The sequence below is a fragment of the Bombyx mandarina genome, chromosome 09 (assembly GCF_030267445.1).
Source record: "Bombyx mandarina strain Sakado chromosome 09, ASM3026744v2".
NCBI classification, from domain to species: Eukaryota; Metazoa; Arthropoda; class Insecta; order Lepidoptera; family Bombycidae; genus Bombyx; species Bombyx mandarina.
In genome coordinates this window covers 8,570,582-8,589,534 of record NC_143216.1, presented here as the reverse complement: position 1 = coordinate 8,589,534, position 18,953 = coordinate 8,570,582, and the positions used below count along the sequence as shown (strand labels likewise).

The following is an 18,953-nucleotide window of genomic DNA, read 5'->3' as shown; positions in this document are numbered from 1 at the left end:
TATGATTCTAATACCATTTACTTTATAGTTATATAATATACCATACCATAAGTATATTAAACTACTGACCATACCCACTCTAACCGGCGCCATCTAGGCGGGCTTCGGATAGCCTGCCGACCGAGAGGGCTGGTGGTCGTGGCGCCGACGACCGCCAGTCCGGCGTCCCGAGGGGGAGGGTGATGGGAGAGATGTGCTCCGCACTAAACGCTTCACTTTCCCCCCTTTGCCTTGTCATGAGTTCTGTCTCATGCGAGGTTTGGACGTTGGTTGTTAAGCGACAGGAGGTTTTAGTCAGTTCGACTCTGACATACCCCGCCCAGTATCCCCAGAAAAGGGCGGAAGTCCGGCGATTTCCTCCTGACCAAAAAAAAAAAAAACTACTTACCATTAGAAGCTAATAATAGTTGTAGTGCTAATAAACAAATAATAATACCTTTCAATCGAATAGTACACTATCAACAACGTTGCTCTGATGTATATTTTCATATATTTTATATTATGAAGATTGCGAGTATTACTTTACGGCACGCAACGCATTAAAATTCTTCAAAATTATAGAGATAAAACTATAAGTCATACTAATTTCATCGCAGTGTCGATACCGGGAAAACTGTCGAACAATATGAGAATCTATGTGAGCGTTTACTCTCATTCGTTCGTTCCATAAATTGTCATAAAACACCACAATGATTATCTTCTCTTCTTCGTCGCTTTCTTCATTGCAAGGTCATGTCCCTGAAACTTGACCTTGGCCTGTCTCCTGAGCTGTTTCCACAATGATTACAGCAGTATTATTCGCCTTACATATACACATATACATACATTAGATTCGAGATATGACTTCGTTTAATTTTCTGTTGGATAAATAATAAACCGTTTGTTATCTAAAAGATAAATTTGGCAGATGAAGGTACATTCATTAAAATTAGAAGCACATAGTATACTTTTTTTCATATAAGCTGTGCACATACATATCTATGAGTATGTGTTTCGGGTACACATCATTTTATGTTTTTTTTAGTGTGTTAAATTCAATTGTCTATGTATACTAGCCGTACTCGCCCCCTTCACTGGGCATTTAAAATTAACATTATTATTTATTGTCATTATCATTAGGGAGTCCAACACTCATATAAATATTAGCCTCTCCATTAAGTACATGTGTTTTCTACGTGGATACCAAGTTTCAAGTTAATCGGATGCATGGTTCAGTAGTTATAACAGAACATCCGTAAAAATCACTGTAGATTTATATATTAGTATAGATATGAATTTCTTAAAAAAATATGATCGTATTTTATGACTTTTAATACTATTCGAATTATATAAAATGATTGCATGTGTTCGATGACTGAAATCGTTCAGAAACGAGAGAGAAATTTAAAATCGAATCGCTATTGTTTTTTGCTTCGAAAACTTTTAATTTTTAACATTGACAACCGGCCTCTTTGTTGAGCTTTTCCTTATAACTCATGTCTTTCTGGGTTGTTTGTTTTAATCAAACAACGTTTATACCACAAATGGAACTGCATAAATCTGGTAATCGGCCTAAAATCCAAGCGATGCCAAGATTAATTTCTCTATTCAGATCGTATCAGAAGCATTCGATATTGAATTCCAATAATACATTTCAATTAGAACTGTATGCAAATCTATTTAGATACAATATTAGTAGGCGCTGGTTCACTGGCTATAACTTGATAAGGTTCATAAGGAGTAAACACACTTTTAATAATATTGTTTGTCAACTTTATTGAGTCAAGTTAAGGTTAAAAATGTGCATCCTACGTCTACGGAAATCTTTCGTTTTCTCTGCGTTTTATAACGTATCTTCTATTGGGAATACTTTGAGTGTTTTTTTTTTTGATACGGTCATCTTATTTTTCTCTACCTATTCGTTTTAGAAATATTGATTCTTTACAATCGATGTCAATTAAAAAAAGGCTGTGCTATTAATTCTGTATTTCGTCTGTCTGTACGTCTGACTGTCGTATTGACAGTCAAGATTAAATTTATGAAAATAAACATAACAACCTATAACTACTACTAAGTACCATTTAATAACCTGGTAACCCTGACAATACTTGTTTCATTGAAACCGTTTGACATATAAGTAATAAGTATAATAAATCCTTAATTAGTTATTAGAGTAAAATGGCGGGTACTTGCGTTGTGAATTTGGGTCGGTGAAAATAAAAAAGTTAACAGAATACATTGAAAAATTAAAACTACTCTTACGATTTAATGTCGGGTTTTTTAAAGTCATTATCCTATATAATATTTGTTATTTGTGATTTTTTCATCGTGATCACGTAAACCGTAAATCTAGTCTTAATTATGTTTACGACTCGTGAAAACTAAAGAACTACATTAAACAACAAACTGTCAAAAACAATAGTTACGATAGTTCTCTGAAAATGGGTGAATGTCTTTTTCATCAAAATCTGTTTTATTTTATGAAATTGTAGATGAGCAAACATACACACTCAACCCTGTTACTGTGTTCTAAGTGATTACGTGAGTGTTACGACCTACCTTAAAGGCTTAAATCGAAGTCACTATTCTGTTGTTTTTTTTTTTATGGCTTAGTTGGATATTACTGCTTCACGGCAGAAATGGGCAGGGTGACCACCACCTACCCGCGCGGACTCACAAAACCACCACTAAAAATTACCAGTAAAGTAAAGATATTATTATTAATTATTATTAACACCTCAATAATATTTATTTATCATAAAATATTATATAATCAATAAATATATATCATTTCATGTATGTAGGTCTCAATAAATATTATATCATTTTATGTATGTAGGTGTATTCTAGGCGTGAAATTGTAAATGTGATAACACACAAATCAAACATATAACTTGTTTTATCATTATTTTGTAAGCGAATACTACCTTTGTTATCTAAGGATTGATAAGCTAATGTAATTAAAACCACAACGCCAATGACATTTTTATTAAAGTTATATCATTTTATGAAATTACTTTTGATATTTAATTTTGTTCTATTAACATGAGTATGTTAGTGTAGATACATTCAAATACTATATATGCCCATTTTATATTTAAATCTCATTGTAGATACGCCACGAATACTAAGATAACATAATTTAAATAAAGCTAAAAAAGGAAAATTCTATTTTTATATTTAGACTTTTCATTCGGTTAAATTAACGAAAGCTTAATACATCGACAATATTTTAATAAAAACGCAAGAAATAAATCATTCAGGCAATAACACCAATTTTAAAATATTAATGCTTTTGACAAAACGGAAACATGAAAATACTGTTGAATAATATGTTAACATTTCTAATATTAGTGAATCTATTATCGTAACATCGTAGGTTTATTGTAAGACGAATGCCAATTCTGAGTAGTGTTACGAAAAACCATTGGCAAGTTTTCATCTGATTACGAGTTTTTACCAAGATTTTCTTCGATGAAGAGCTCTGCCATCTTGTATTGATAAATGGAAACTTATCGTAAGTTTCATATTGCGCCAACAGATGGCAGTAAAACGATAAAGTCAAATTAAAAATACCTACTAGACAAAAAAGCAGCATTATGCGCGTAATATTCACATATTAATAATGAATGATTACTAAGGGGCTATGTATTACTTATAAAAAGTACATTTAAAATTTACGACGACCGTCGAATATGTGCCTGATACACATTTTTGTTGCAAAGCGTTTGTTGTAAGAAAGAAACAAAAACTTCTATAATATTGTGATTAACTTCAATGTTATCATCTTAGTACATTTTAAAGTTGTTTGGTATATAAAGGGGAACATAGGAACTTTTATGAGAACTGCGACCCTAGTATGACGTCAGATCCGCAGTCAAATCGCTTCCGGAGCGACTGCGGGCTCTTTGACATTCTCTCTTTGTTGGGGACCCCCGACGCGTCACATTGCGTACCTCCTTGATGACTCGTTTGATTAGCCACCTGGAAATTGTGTGGACTGCAGTCCTCCACAGCAATTCAGTTTGTCAAATACTTTACAATTAGATTAATAATATAACAGTACAAATATCCCAAACTTGTAAATACTAAACGGGCACTTGCATTTTCAATATTAGGTACCTACACATATTATTTGTAATATTATGTATAACACAATAACAAGTAATGTGTTTAATATAACAAGTGTTTAGGTCAGTTTATCTACTAATGATTTGACCTATTACGTATTCAGAATATTACCTATCACACTGCAGTGGGATTTGATCTTAATTAGATTCGATATATTTTATTAACATATGCCAGTTGCTAAATTACACAATGGTCTTAAAATATACACAATGATATATCTTTAGAAACTACGCTACAAAATAATACGATTAAGGCAGATATTACTTTGTTAATCTGTACTTATTAGAACAAAAGAGATTTCCAAACCAAATAATTAATGGGTTACATAAAGGTTTGGTTAGACATGAGTATGGTCTAGTGTCTACAATTTTATAAAAAGGTCATCTAAGCCTAAAATGAGAACAGGAAAATTATCATGTTTACAAATACGCAGAACGTATTTAGAGGCACAGTTGCATTGCAATCTGGCTTATTCCGAATAAACGTAATAGTGGTGGGTAGATGTTATGGATGAAATTTATGATCGTTGGCAGAGCAATGCATCTAAACGTAAATTTTAGTTTTACGTAATGTTTTTTTTTTTAACGTCGATATAAAATTTTGAACTGACGTGATCGATAACGAGTCACGATTAATTTTATCAAGATCAACACTGAGCTTTAAAGTAATAATATTTAATTATTAGGCTTTCATTTTTAAATGTAGCTAGTCGTTATTCCGCGTCCCCAAAGCCGTATAAAGTATGCCATAAATCGATCTTAGGGCCGATATGATTGTTTTAACACATTTTGTACACGAGTGACTTCACTAGAAACCCCCGCAATCAAATGAAACCCGCAGACTTAACGAATTCATTACCGGGGCTAGGGTGGCTTGTGGTTCGGATATCAGATATACGGATAGAAATCTGTTTTACCTATTCCTAAAAAAAAACAACAAGGGATTACGATTCGAATACTGAGCTAGACATCATATCAATAAAAATTCGATTTCGATTTTTGATATTGAAAGCGATCAGAAGCAAAAACGTTGTAGTGACGTAGTGTCTATGTGTTGCAGCAACACTTTGAAACTTTTATCAAACCCAAAATGAAATAATAATTGATATCGTAACCACTCGTATGACGTGTTCTTAAATTTTTCTGTATTATGACGATTTAATATTAATATGCTATAACTGTTTGCCTAAAATTTTATTTGGAAACAGGCACAAATATAGTCGTAATCAAATTCCAAAACAAGGAGCTTTTGCATGAATTAAACATGTATTAAATTGGTTTTTTTTTTCTGGATCTTTCTTAATTTTAGTGCATAACCTATTGTTGACAGAGAAGAGGTTTTCTTTTCCAGGCATTTATTACTCTGAAAGATGAGAATAACTTTAAAAGACATTTAAAAAATCGAAAAAAAGTATATTATTATGTTTGGTTTTGTAATTGGAAATTAAATAGATTGTCTTGATTTTGTTAATACCAAAGGTTTGAAAATAGATCTTAACGGCAAACAGTTTCAGTGCTCACGTGTTGTATGAGGCCAATCTAAAAAAAAACCTAAGATATGTTTTCCAGTCAACCTAGTTCATATTAATTCCCTTAAAAGCCAAACTACACTTTGTCATTTTTTTTTAGCACAGTTTAGTAATATCTTCTTTTTCCTATCGTTTTCTCGGTCTAATACCAGGGTCCGCTTTCGTTAAGCACCTCCACTTTGACAAGTCTTCGGCAGCCTTCTGGGTAAGGTTATTCTTCTGCATGTCCGCCAAGAAGTTTATTTTCTATATATTACAGTTTAGTAATTCGCAAACTGGAGATATTTGCTTTTAAGTTGTTCACAATACCGACTGAGAACCGCAACGAATGTTTTGGTCACGTAATTATTATTTGCCGCTAAATAAATGCTAATTTATTATGTACGTTTGTTTGCGCGACAAGATCTGCTACACGATGTTTTTCGTAAACTGTTTATCGAATTCGTTTCGATGATGCGCGAAATAACTGGGTATGCGTTCGCGTCTTGAGTCACCAAAGGCCACTTAGCCCAGATTTAGACGATCCAAATATTTTCACGGGCGACGCACTTGCTTGTCTCGGTAAGCGAAATATTCTTGTTGGCATTAGGAAAACTTTCTCGTAATTTTTATATATTACTAGCTGACCCGGCAGACTTCGTAGTACCTCAATCGATAAATAAAAGACCTAAACTTTTGTATTAAATAAACATAGAAAAAAAAAAAAAGTATCCGTGCGACGGGGGACACATCAAAAGAAAAACAAAATTGTTTGTTTTTATTTCATTCTGAGCATTTTCATATTTATCTACCTTTTAAACCATCTCTGGACTTCCACAAATAAGTCAAGACCAAAATTAGCCAAATAGGTCCAGCCGTTCTTGAGTTTTAGCGAGACTAAGGAACAGCAATTCATTTATATATATATATGGATCCCACAGTGTTATCGCGAAGTTGTTATCATTCCTAATTATTTATTAGTCGAGCTCGATATTCAAACTATCTAATTATCATAATGTTTTGTACTAACGTAGGTATTCAGCACCGAGATAAGACCTTTATCTCGCAACCGGAATATTGCAAACAGTTATATATGAAATGCTGTCTGTTAAAGAAAGACTCATTTTAGTGTCAAATCCTTTCAACTACGTGCATTGACACTTTACAAGGCGATCGTTATTGTAGCGATGTCATAGTCACAAACAAAATAAACAACGTCACAATAGTGTCATTAGATTTACAAAACAGAAATGTTCTTTGTTTAAATTACGTAAAACAAAAAGTTGTATTGTAATGTAACAAGAAATCCAAGAATAAAACGACTGAATTAGTTCATACTGAAGAGTTCGTGGCCGTCAGGGTAAAACGCTTAGTATACTCCTATTGAGTGATGTCAGGGTTAAAGTTCTGCAGGCAGGTAACAATTTTTAAGTAAATACAAGATACATACGATAAAATACAAAGATACTCGTTTTTACGAATGACCTCGACGATGAAGGAATAATACCGTATAGTAAAAAGAACTCGCAATACCTACTTATGAATTTGCGCACCCAATTACTGGCCGTACGGTGTATTATGGGCCAGCTCGGGTAGGTACCACAACCTTAACTATTTTTGCCGTGAAACAGCAATGCGTTTCGACTTGAAGGATGGAGCAGCCATTGTACTTTGACAACGGAGACTTAGAATTCATGTCTCAAGGTGGGTGACGGCATTTGCTTTGTTGATGTCAGCGGGCTCCATTGATCACTTAACACCAGATTGGCCATGAGCTCGTCCAGCAATTTAAGGAATGAAACATTTCAAGCGGGCATTCGCTTTATGAAATCTGTATACCTATGTGTTTCGGCAAGGTTTAATACTAGGTGGGCTATAATGGTATCTGCCCTTTTTAAGCTATAAAAAACTTATTAAATTAATAAATATTTGTGGTACTTTATTAAAAATATAGTAACAAAGTAATGTAGAATAAACCAAAAGTTCGAATTGTTCAACGTTTATCTTAATATTACTATTAAATAGGTTTCTTAAATTAAATATTTGGTCGGATAGACTTTAGTTTAAAAAGTAACTTTAGACAATACCGTTTTAGACAATGAAACTAAATAGAACAATCACTCAGAATTTCAATTAGAAAATTGTTCAGTCGTAGACAGGAAGCATGTGGGCTCTTTACGCATAGGTAATATTCGCAAGAATTTGCAGCTAATTTAGAATATGTCTACCTAATATTACTCGTACTTATTCATACAATTTCGCATAGAAGTGCTAAGATTTTTCTAATTAATGACAAAGAGAAATATCTAATGACATATGACTGTGTGATCAATGCTGTACATTTACGTCGAGGGAAAACAATAAAAAACTTAGTAGCGAAAACAATCAAAATATACCGATAGATATTTACTCACCTTGGTTATATAAGGTACTGGTACTCATGGTGTGATGCTTGAGTATCCGCAGCTACTATCTAATCAATAGGTTTCTATAAAATATACAAATGTTCATGCAACACAACAAATACAACATTTACATCACTAGAAAAAACAATATGCTATTATTTTAGTTAATGGGTATAGCAGCTGAACAGTCTGTTAGTCGATCACATCATTCACTATTCCTCAACAAACGCATAAAATACTTTCCGATGGAAATAATTATTATTAACACTGCACACCAAATCACAACGTGCGGAGATGCCGGTGCATTCTCTGACTCACCAGAGCTATTTGTTTCTTCGCCCTTGTCCTTAATTGTAAAATGAATGAAGTCTTGCAAATGACTAGGCAAGTTTTGGACATCCTTTTCTTCACCACTTTCGATAACCTTAATTTTGTGTTCAATTATTTTAGGTTCTTTGAATACATTCCTACTAACTTCACGCTCATCTTCCGTATCGGGGTCCCTAATTCCTAATTTCTCCCATCTTTCCCTAGCCTTTGATATAAATTCTTTTTCAATTTTATTGTTGACCTTTGAATCAAAATTTTCAAGTGTGGGCATACTTTTCGATATCGATCTTATCGAAGTGGGTGTGTTAGTAATTTTTATAACCTTATGGTGCTTTCTTTCCATTCTTTCTGCCATTTGTGTCATATATTCAGTATACATTTTTTCACGTTGCAATTCTTCTTGACTACTGCTAAATAACGACGATAATTTATTTTTATCATTTCTGTTTTTTATTAGATCTTGTGACGACATGACAACATCTGTTTTACGAGAAATCAATACCTTGTCACCGCTTTTTATATCATTTTCAATAGTTTCTTTTTCTGAGATCAGTGGGGCTCTAGGGCCTTGCCTTAGATTCTGTGTTTTCATTCTGGACTGATTCTCCAATCGTTGAATTTCTGCTTCTACCTCTTTCTCTTTCTGTCGTATGTATTCCATTTGTTGTTCGCATAGATCCTTTGGTAACGAAGGTCTTCTAGGTTTATCATAATCAATTGTTTTATCTCTGACATTTGTATAAAATCTGTGCATATTCTGAATGGAAGATATGTCGCTCTCAATTTCTTTATTCAAATTGCCAGTTGAAAAATGAAACTTCTTTGTCTCAGTTTTAATAGAACGCAGAGAGTTTTCAGCAAAATCAGAATTATCATCACTTTCATAGAATCCTAATGAAATTTTTCTCGGTCGAGGAGGCGGAATTGGTTTGAATGTACCAGATAGTTCACGCATAAGATGACTTGCCTTGAAATCATTTTTTTCTTTCGACAATTGTCGATATGATAGATTATTTTGTGTCTGTGTAAAACTATTGTCACAACGTGTTTTTAATGAATTTACATTTGAGGTGATGGTCGGGTCGCATATTAAAGCTAATAAACGGCTTCCGGTTTGTGATTTTAAAGGCGTGAGAGTATTAGTATTAAGATTATGTTCTGTATTTTGAAAAACATCCCGAGAATCAATTTTGAATTCCTCATTGGTGATTTTTTTACTATATTGTTCAGTGCGCCTTCCAACGTTATCACGCGTTGTTGCAGTCGAATTAGTTTTTTCCATTAGCATCTTTTGCGACGGGGACATAGACAATAGTTTTGGTTCAGATTTTGGTGCGACATCAACATTATGCTCATTTTCTAGTGGCTTTTTTAACGAAGAAACACGAGGCTTTATTGGAGGAGGTGCATTAATTGTAGTTTGCTTCGTCGACGGATGAGAATCTTTCGAACTATATGTTTTTTTAGTAGGACTCATTTTGTTGATACTGACATTTTGTAAACGTTCCGAAACGGAGGCTAATTCCTCTAAAATTTTGTCTCCATATGGCAAAGATGCAATTTTCTTTACACTAATTTCTCTTAACGTATTCGGATGCTGTATGCTACAACCTTCATTAGTCAAATAAGATTTAGATTCTCCTGTAACATGCTCTATAACATCATTAACATGGCTGGATACATTAGAATGTGTCTTATCTGTGACCTTAACACATATTTTATCGTTTGCAGTACTCTCAGATGCTTCGTCGTTATGTAAATCAGATATGTCATTCAAAGATGTAGACGTAGGGTTATATTTAGCTGTGCTTTGTGAAGAACAAACGCTACTCGAAGAATCTTGTCTGGTAAAAATTTCTTTACAATTTTGAAAATCATTTGAACTTTCTGAATCAGACGTAACTTCTTTTATCAAGTTATTGAAAGCATCGTTTAATTCACATTTAATCACTTTTATTTCCAAATCAAATTTGGTGTCACGCTTAGTAACATTACTCTCATTAAAATTTTTAGTACTTTCTGAACCACTTGATTTACAAATACTCTCAAGTTTTTCAATTTCATCGCCTAATTCTTTAACATACAGATTTGTGTTAATGTTGTCCGTTGATAAAACAACAATTTCGTGTGATTCTGCCATTTCTTTGGTTGAAGTAGTAGGGAGGTCTTCCGTGGTATTTTTCTCTAATTCAATTTTAATAAATCGTTCATTATTGATACGTTTATTTTCCATTACATCCTGACTTTCTAATTGAGAAGTATTATGGTCGTCGGATATATGTTGTCCAGAAGATAAAAAGTTTTTCTTCAGCAAATGTTCAGTATCAATTACTTCGATTGTTGGTGTAATCATACGCACAGAAACATCTGTATCGATACTATCATCTGTCTCTTCCTCTATTTCATGTATAGAGCTGGTACTGCTTGACGAATCAGTTAAATATACTACTTCGGCACCGGATAATTTTTCAACAGTTTTCATAGTCCAGTCGCCTCGAGCTTCACTCACTTCAGGTTCCTTTATTTTGGCATCAACTAAAACACATTCTTGAGAAACAAGACGGCCTAATGATTTGTTGCGTAAGGCTACTGGTGGTTTTGCAGCAAATTTCTCTCTTATAGCATTTGTATCTTCAAAAACGTCATCTTCTAAATCTTCAAAGTCACTTCTTTTTTCACTCAAATATGAATGGCGGCGAGAAGTCATAGATGATTCACTACTACCTTCTTCATCAATAACATCTAGCATTCTTGGAGGACAAAGCTTTTGTGGAAAACTATCATCGGCCGATGCTTTTTTACGCAATCTGTGTTTTACTTCACGATTTATAATCTGTTCGATTTCAGTTTTAATTTCTATAGAATTAAGATTATCTGGACTTGTCGATAGATTAAGTGTTTTCAAATAATTTCGCAACGATGCTTCTTGATCAGGAGTTAATGATTTTATATTTTCGCACTGAGCCACATTAAGAGGTAGCGTAGTTATTGAAATACTTTCAGTCGCAACTTCTCCGGTAAATGGGTTACGTGTTTTCAATTCATCAATTTTTTCCCAACCTACATCTGAGTCAACGTCTGTAACAATCACATTACTACAATCGATTATAGGTATATTACATGATTCAGAAACTAATAGTGTATCATCGGTTATTTCGACAATTTTAGGATCATCATCATTGTCTAGGCTTTTACTTTTTACTGAATTCGATATTTTTGGTGTAGGTTTCTTTTGTTCCGGAGTTTCTACAATGTAAGTTTGAATTTCGTGAATATTGTCATTTAAGTCTGATATGTTTTCATTCACTGTTTCAATTAAATCGCATTGTTCGCCTTCACTCACTTCTTGAGTGATGACCTCTTTCGTTTGTACAGCAGCACCGCTTGGACTTAACAAATTTGTGTTAATGCAGCTTTTGCTGCACGAAGAAACATTATCAATTTCACACAAAGTTGTACTAGTTTCAGAGTTTTGATTATCACTTAGGGAACTCTCAATTGCTGAAGTCTCACAAGCATTTTTCTCACCGTTACTATTCTGTTGATTGTGTTTATTTTTACGTTTATTTTTATTTTTACGTCGCTTCGGTTTTTCAGGCATGTTTAAGATCCTTACACTGTTATCACTAACACAACACGATCATATCACAAAACAGTCGTCGTCCGTCCATTCACGGCTTCGCGCTTACGATACCGGTATCCGTAGCGTAGGAGTTAGTTACGTTCTCGACGAAGTAAGCCCTGCGCGTTGTCGGAATCGCTAGTTTTAGGCCGATAATTTATATTGTTAGTACAAGGGCTCGCGTAACAGGGTCGACTGACTCGGATTAGAGGAGCTAGCGCCGGTAATCGAAAAGAAACGACGAACGTTCGCCGGCCGCGGCAGTCGTGCACTCGCGCGGCGATTTACTGATAATTATAAATGGGTTGAAGTACGCGAGCGCGCAGTGTCGACTTTATTTTTACGCGGAGACGTGTATGCGAGTGGAGCGCGCGCGGTGCCGCCGGTATATCGCTGCGTAGGGAGCCCGCACGTCGCTGCCGTCGCCCGGTCGATTCTGTTCTTTTGTATTATCATTGCACATTAATTCAATAATATAATACTAATTGAAATTGCGCACACACACACCTTGACTATGTTAGGGTAGGATAACGGAGGATGTCGAAAAACTACGGTTCTCCGATTAAGGCACTGACGATACCATTGTATGCAAAACAATCACACATTGATTTACGCTTTTAATCACACAAAACACATTACCTAATTGTAAAAAACAATTTACAAAACACAAGCACTGATATCAAAATTAGTCAATACAGGTGCACCTTCATACGTTGACATTTAATAACTGATAACACTGATGTTATCCCTCAGATTACCTTGAGATATAGCTCTTTATATTATTTCTATATGCAAAATGTGTTGAAATTTTTATGAAAATCAAATAACGCGGTTTAAGGACGTCATAAAAACTTTATTTCCACATCAGAGCATTAAATGTTTTCCATATATTTCATTTCAGCTGTTTCATGCTTAAATTCTTCTGTTGCTAAGCGTTAAACGTAGAAAACGTCAGATATTTCTTTTTCATTATTATGCTTACGATTCGCGAAAATCGAAGTAAACACTAAATGCTTTTATCATTGAAATTACGAGCTTTCATTTGACATTTTTCCTTTTCCATTCCACTTAGAAAGCACAAGCTTAAAAACAGGATATTACATAACGCGTGGTAATTGCAGCCTGCCGAGTCCCTGTACTGTAGCGTACCTATCCAACTAATCGTCGCGAGTAACTAGAATGATTGACCACTTCCACTGATGCAGTTAGACGTTGAGTTAAATTTAAATGTCCTCACTTGGGAGTTAACTTCGTGGAAATTTCGAAATACTGAAATATATGTCTATTTTTTTATTGCTTAGATGGGTGGACGAGCTCACAGCCCACCTGGTGTTAAGTGGTTACTGGAGCCCATAGATATTTACAACGTAAATGCGCCACCCACCTTGAGATATAAGTTCTAAGGTCTCAGTATAGTTACAACGGCTGCCCCACCCTTCAAGCCGAAACGCAACTGCTTCACGGCAGAAATAGGCGGGGTGGTGGTACCTACCCGTGTGGACTCACATGAGGTCCTACCACCATTCACAAAAATGTCTGTCTTTCGGTTTTAAAAGCGTTAATTTTCTCAATGAATTCATAGATTTTGTGGAACAGATCGAAAAAAATTCGCTTATTATATTGATAAATACACGTAATAATATACATATAATATTATATATCACAAAAGTTCGACTGAGAATAAACCGAAAGAAACCCATATCAGTGTATTATCATTTCAATTTAAAAGTGCGATAATATGTAAGGCACGATTTAATTACTTCTTGTTAGTATAGTGTGCAAGTTAACGAATCGGAAAACTACTACTAACAAACTACTATTTCAGCGTCACATCAGTAGCGATAATTGCCATCTTGTCGCTTATGGACATCAGCAAAATGCCTATGAAGAAGGTCATTTTATAGCGGTCAACGAACCGTGAAGGCGTGATCATTTTATTTTCAATGCAATAGTCGAGCTGACGTGCTCTCGGCACCCATTTAATTTTTTTCAAATTTATTACTATTTGGAAGTATTGTACATTTACTGAACCGACTATGAATTATACCGAATGACCTCTTGTATACAATGTACATTTATTTATTAGACCGTCATCAAAATAAAAACCAAATAACTAGTTTCAAATTTAATTTCATCGCATCGACACGTAATTTTAGAAACTGGCATCTCTAACATTTTACAAGAAATCATAATGATGTTTTAGTTTTAGCTACGTAAAGTATAAAAAAGTGTTGTTAAAATTTCATGAATGTATGTATATATCAACAAAGGAATAATGCATGACTACGATACACCCACGTGCTCCTAAATTTTTATTAACTAAGGTAATTTATCTACCCACTCTTCTACTCTCACTCACCTAGAAACAAAGCTCCATTTAGAAAAATAAAACACATTAAGTTTTAAAGAAAAAGGCTTGGTTCCAGATTTGATTGCAGCGGCGGTCACTTCTAATTTGACCCGTTTGTTACGTGAGATCATTTATCGGTTGTTATTTTCCAAAAATAACGGCAAAGTGTGCCAATGAGCCGTATCTTTCAATAGCGAATCGCGTCGGACTCGCAGTGAGGTAATGCGCCTTAATAGATTTTCATAGTTTATTTTTACTACTGTGAATTCAAATTATCTCGACTTTATCTTTTTAGGTTAAATGATTTTAAATTATGTTAAATTCTATATTGCCACAATGTACAGATACATTTGTTCAGCCATGTGGAGATTAGAAGGCATATGTATAAATACAATTTCAGAAAAGGGAAACGTTAGGAAATTCTTAGCATAAAATAAAATTTCTTAGTGTATCGTAGTGCAATACATTATAAAATTGAATGAATTATTCAAGGTTATTTATACTAATAATGAATTGATAAATAAAGATGGAACCTCTTGAAATAAATAGGTCAAGAATTTCGCGGTATATTTCTAGAAATAATCGCGTTCTAAAATAGTACCGAACGAAGTGGAAATTGTATTTATGTTATTCAGCATTTAGCAAATGCATTTTAAATTTCAAGTGTATTTATTCCTTTAGCACACGAGAATCGTTATATGCGCTTTGCATTAACTACAAATCAACAACATGACCGTGTGACCTTCCAGAAATATCCCAGGCCCCTCCACAACGCGTCTGGTTCGACTTTCTTCATGACAATAAAATTTTGATATTTGTTTGTAGAGAACGCAATAACGAACGGGGTTTCGGAATCGAGTTGCATGACATAATCACCGAACAGATCCGGGCTAGTGTGCCAAAACGACTGCGGGCGCTAAGTCCGGCTTTAGTTTTTTTTTTTGGCGTGTAGTCAAAGCGCTTAAGGCGCATGTCTCTAAAACGCGAAATAATAACTGTTTTTTTTTTCGTTAACATTAACATGACGAACTTGTACGATTCAAATATATGAATGGAGTTCATCTTACATTTTTACCTGACCTTGTCAAAATTTCCATATAAAACTAATATTATTATGTATATCACCTTTTAATTCTCGTCGCGTCGTAAGCATTTCATTATTGGCCTCGTAGTTTTTGGATTATCTCTGAATGTCGCGATTTTCTTAGCTTAATATGTGTGACTCCTAATTAACGGCTTTTGTTTATGTTCGCTTTCAGACTTTGGTCCTGAATTTCAGGTTTAACAAGCACAAATTTAAATCCAAATAATCGTCAGAGGTGATCTGCGAATCTGGGATATATTATGTATAAACAACACCCGCAGACATGAAGTCGATCTCACAATTATTGTAATAATGACATATAAAATTTAAAATTGTATCTAAGTAAATAATGAATGCATGTATGTTTGCGTGAGTGCCACTATTCATACACATAACTAGCGCATATTTCCAATAAATTTCCTCAAAAACAATCACTTTTTTTATTGCTTTTGTAGGCAGACCAGCATACGGCCCATGATGAGGGGTTCCCGTCCCCCATGGGCGTCAGCAATGCCAAGGACAGAGCCAACCTGCTGCCTACCTTTAAGTACTTCTCCACAAGCCTTTTCTTCCAGTTCTATAATTTTAGTTTTCATATGAGGTTCTTGATGAGCAGGCGAGCTCACGGCTCACCTGGTATTAAGTGGCAACCAATATATGTATTATGGCCATAATTCTGCCACCTACCTTCACCTTGAATATGAGTATTAGTTTAAACATCTAGAACACACCTACACCTTAAATCAACTTAACTTCAGTTTTGGTTGTAATTTGGTAATTAAATTCGTACTAGAAATATATATTTTTTATTGCTTTGATGTGTGGACGAGCTCACAGCCCAACTGGTGTTAAGTGGTTACTGGAGTCCATAGACATCTACAACGTAAATGCGCCACCGACCTTGATATATAAGTTCTAAGGTCTCAGTATAGTTACAACGGCTGCCCCACCCTTCAAATCGAAACGCATTACTGCTTCACGACAGAAATAGGCAGGGTGCTGGTACCTACCCGTGCGGACTCACAAAGGTCCTACCACCAGTAACATCAATATATTCGTAAATAGACAATTAGATGCAACTTTACGTAAAGCAGTGCAATCTGTTTTTTTTTTAATATTTAATCTGTACACAATTTCCACAAGTATTAAAATTATCATGATTGTAACATTAAAATTGCCGAAAGGCACACCGAGATAAGAGAAATTTTGTAGTAAGTGTAGATTTTATTTTTATATTTTGTTTTAATTTGTTATAATGTTTTTAGTTATTTTTTAGTCTACTTATAATTATTAGCTTAAAATGTAAAATTTTCGGGAAATAAAGGCTTTATTATTATTATTATTATTATTATTATATTAAAATTGCCTTCCATATGCTTCTGGTAATATCTGAATCGTTCAAAAGAGTACCAGTTTTTTTTTTATGAATAGTGAATAAGATCCAGTGATAGATTCTGCAAAGAATTGCTCTTGCTCGGGCCAATGTTAGTAAACTTTCTTAGGTTAGGCCCCGCGAGCTCACTTACCAGTCAGTGCGTAGCTGTAATATCCCTCTAGGCTATCAGTGCATAGGTAGGGATTAAACAATAATAATAATGGAACAATTATTCATCTTTTTTTTTATCCTACCTAAGCTAATAGCCTTGAGAGGCTATTTCAGCGTAACCTTAACTAGTAGGTGAGCTCACAGGGCTCAAACCGGAGTGATGCTAACACTGACCCTAGCAGGAGCAGTGCTTCGCAGAATCTACCACCGGATCGGAAACGCGACCCATTGAGAAGATCCGGCGAGAAACTCAGTGGGCTGTGTCTATGGATTAATTCGCTCATCAAGCCCTTCGTCGCAAGCGACGGGTTCGACGAGGACGGTGATCGGTGCTTGTGGTACCTAAAAGCATCGTTAATGGATCGGGAGGATCCGTAATGACTTGTGTTCATCAAAAAATACTCCTTGCACTGTTGGATGTTATACTAATTTTGTAACTATATTTATACAGTACCTATGTTGTTTTCGAGTAGTTCCAGGTATTCGTGTCATATTACAAAAGGTTTTATTAACGAAAAGAACAAAGGAGTTTGGAGGCGAAAACAAAAGGTTACTCACGTTTCGTTGTGGGGCTGGGGACGTTTGCAGGCGTGTGTGTGCTCGGGGATTTCACGGGTGGTTTGATGGTCACCACCTCGCTCGACGGCAATTCGACTGTTTAAAAAAAAAGCACAAATTTATTTTACAATTATATTTTATCTATATCTATGTTAACGGAAATGTATGTAATCCGTCATTGTATACAATTCCTAGGAAATGTATGTAATTCCCAAAATCGCACGGAAATGTGTGAAATAAATTATATTATACTTATACATTACACATATCCTAGGAAATCTATACATTTCCTAAATAGCAATCGGAAATGTAAAACATTTAAGATATTGGTGGGTACGCGGGGACAGTGGGACGAGTCTTGCACTACGGTCAGTTGCCAACTTGCAATCCACTGGAACCGGCCAGGGATTTAAGAAGTGCCTTTGCAAGAAAAACTGTGCTACAACAAGATGTCTGTGTTTTAAAAATAAAGTATTATGTACTTCCAAATGTCATTCGAGCTTACCCTGCAAAAATAAATAGCTATATGGACTGACAAAGTATTATAATATAAAGATTTACTTTTATACTTTGACATTTATAATTATTTAATTAGCAGACTGATTACTTGCCAAATGAAAATTTTATTTTATAAGAATAAATATAAGTTGATTTTGTGATACGTTAAAAGTTAATAGATAGTTGATTTTAGAAGTTTTAATTAGTAAGATAATATGAATATATTATTATTATTTTACAGTATGACTGTTACCCGATTGTCTCAATAAGTGTTATATTAAAAAAATATTATTAACAACGTGTTTGATTACAGAAAGCATTTACTTTATACATTTCCTAATACGATATTGGAATTATATACAATTCCGAGGAAATTTATACATTTCCTAGGATATCTATGCATTAAATAGTTTTTCAAACAATATTTTATACATTTCCTAAATAGTATCGGAATTGTACACATTTCCTAGGATTTGTATACAATTCCTTGATTTCATACATTTCCGGTAACATCTATATAAATAAAAATGAATTGCTGTTCGTTAGTCTAGCTAAAACTCGAGAACGGCTGGACCGATTTGGCTAATTTTGGTCTTGAATTATTTGTGGAAGTCCAGAGAAGGTTTAAAAGGTAGATAAATATGAAAATTAACAATTTTGTTTTCCCTTTGATGTGTCCCCCGTCGGACGGATTCGTTTTGTTTGTTTTAAGTTTATTTTATACAGAAGTTTAGGTCTTTTATTTATCGATTGAGGCACTACGAAGTCTGCCGGATCAGCTAGTAATATATACAAATATTATATAATGATTAATTACTGGTGGTAAGACGTATTGCGAGTCCGCACGTGTAGGTACCACCACCTTGCCCATTTCTGCCGTGAAGCAGTAACGCGTTTCGGTTTAAAGGGTGAGGCAGCCGTTGCAATGTAAAAACAGAGACCT

At 34.5% G+C, this 18,953-nt stretch overlaps 1 protein-coding gene across 21 annotated transcripts in view; it reads right to left on the bottom strand.

Annotated features, from left to right (window-relative positions):
• The window catches only part of CAP (Cbl-associated protein), a 155,387-nt gene that overhangs the window by 82,014 nt on the left and 54,420 nt on the right, over positions 1-18,953 (bottom strand). For 6 of the 21 annotated variants that reach the window (XM_089729773.1, XM_089729774.1, XM_089729790.1 and 3 more), the window contains one exon: positions 17,513-17,608. In XM_089729773.1, the coding sequence (XP_089585899.1) occupies positions 17,513-17,608 (96 nt within the window). Of the gene's footprint in view, positions 1-8,031; positions 12,521-17,512; positions 17,609-18,953 lie in introns of those variants that run through there. The other 15 variants (XM_089729771.1, XM_089729772.1, XM_089729782.1 and 12 more) reach the window with 12 other exon arrangements.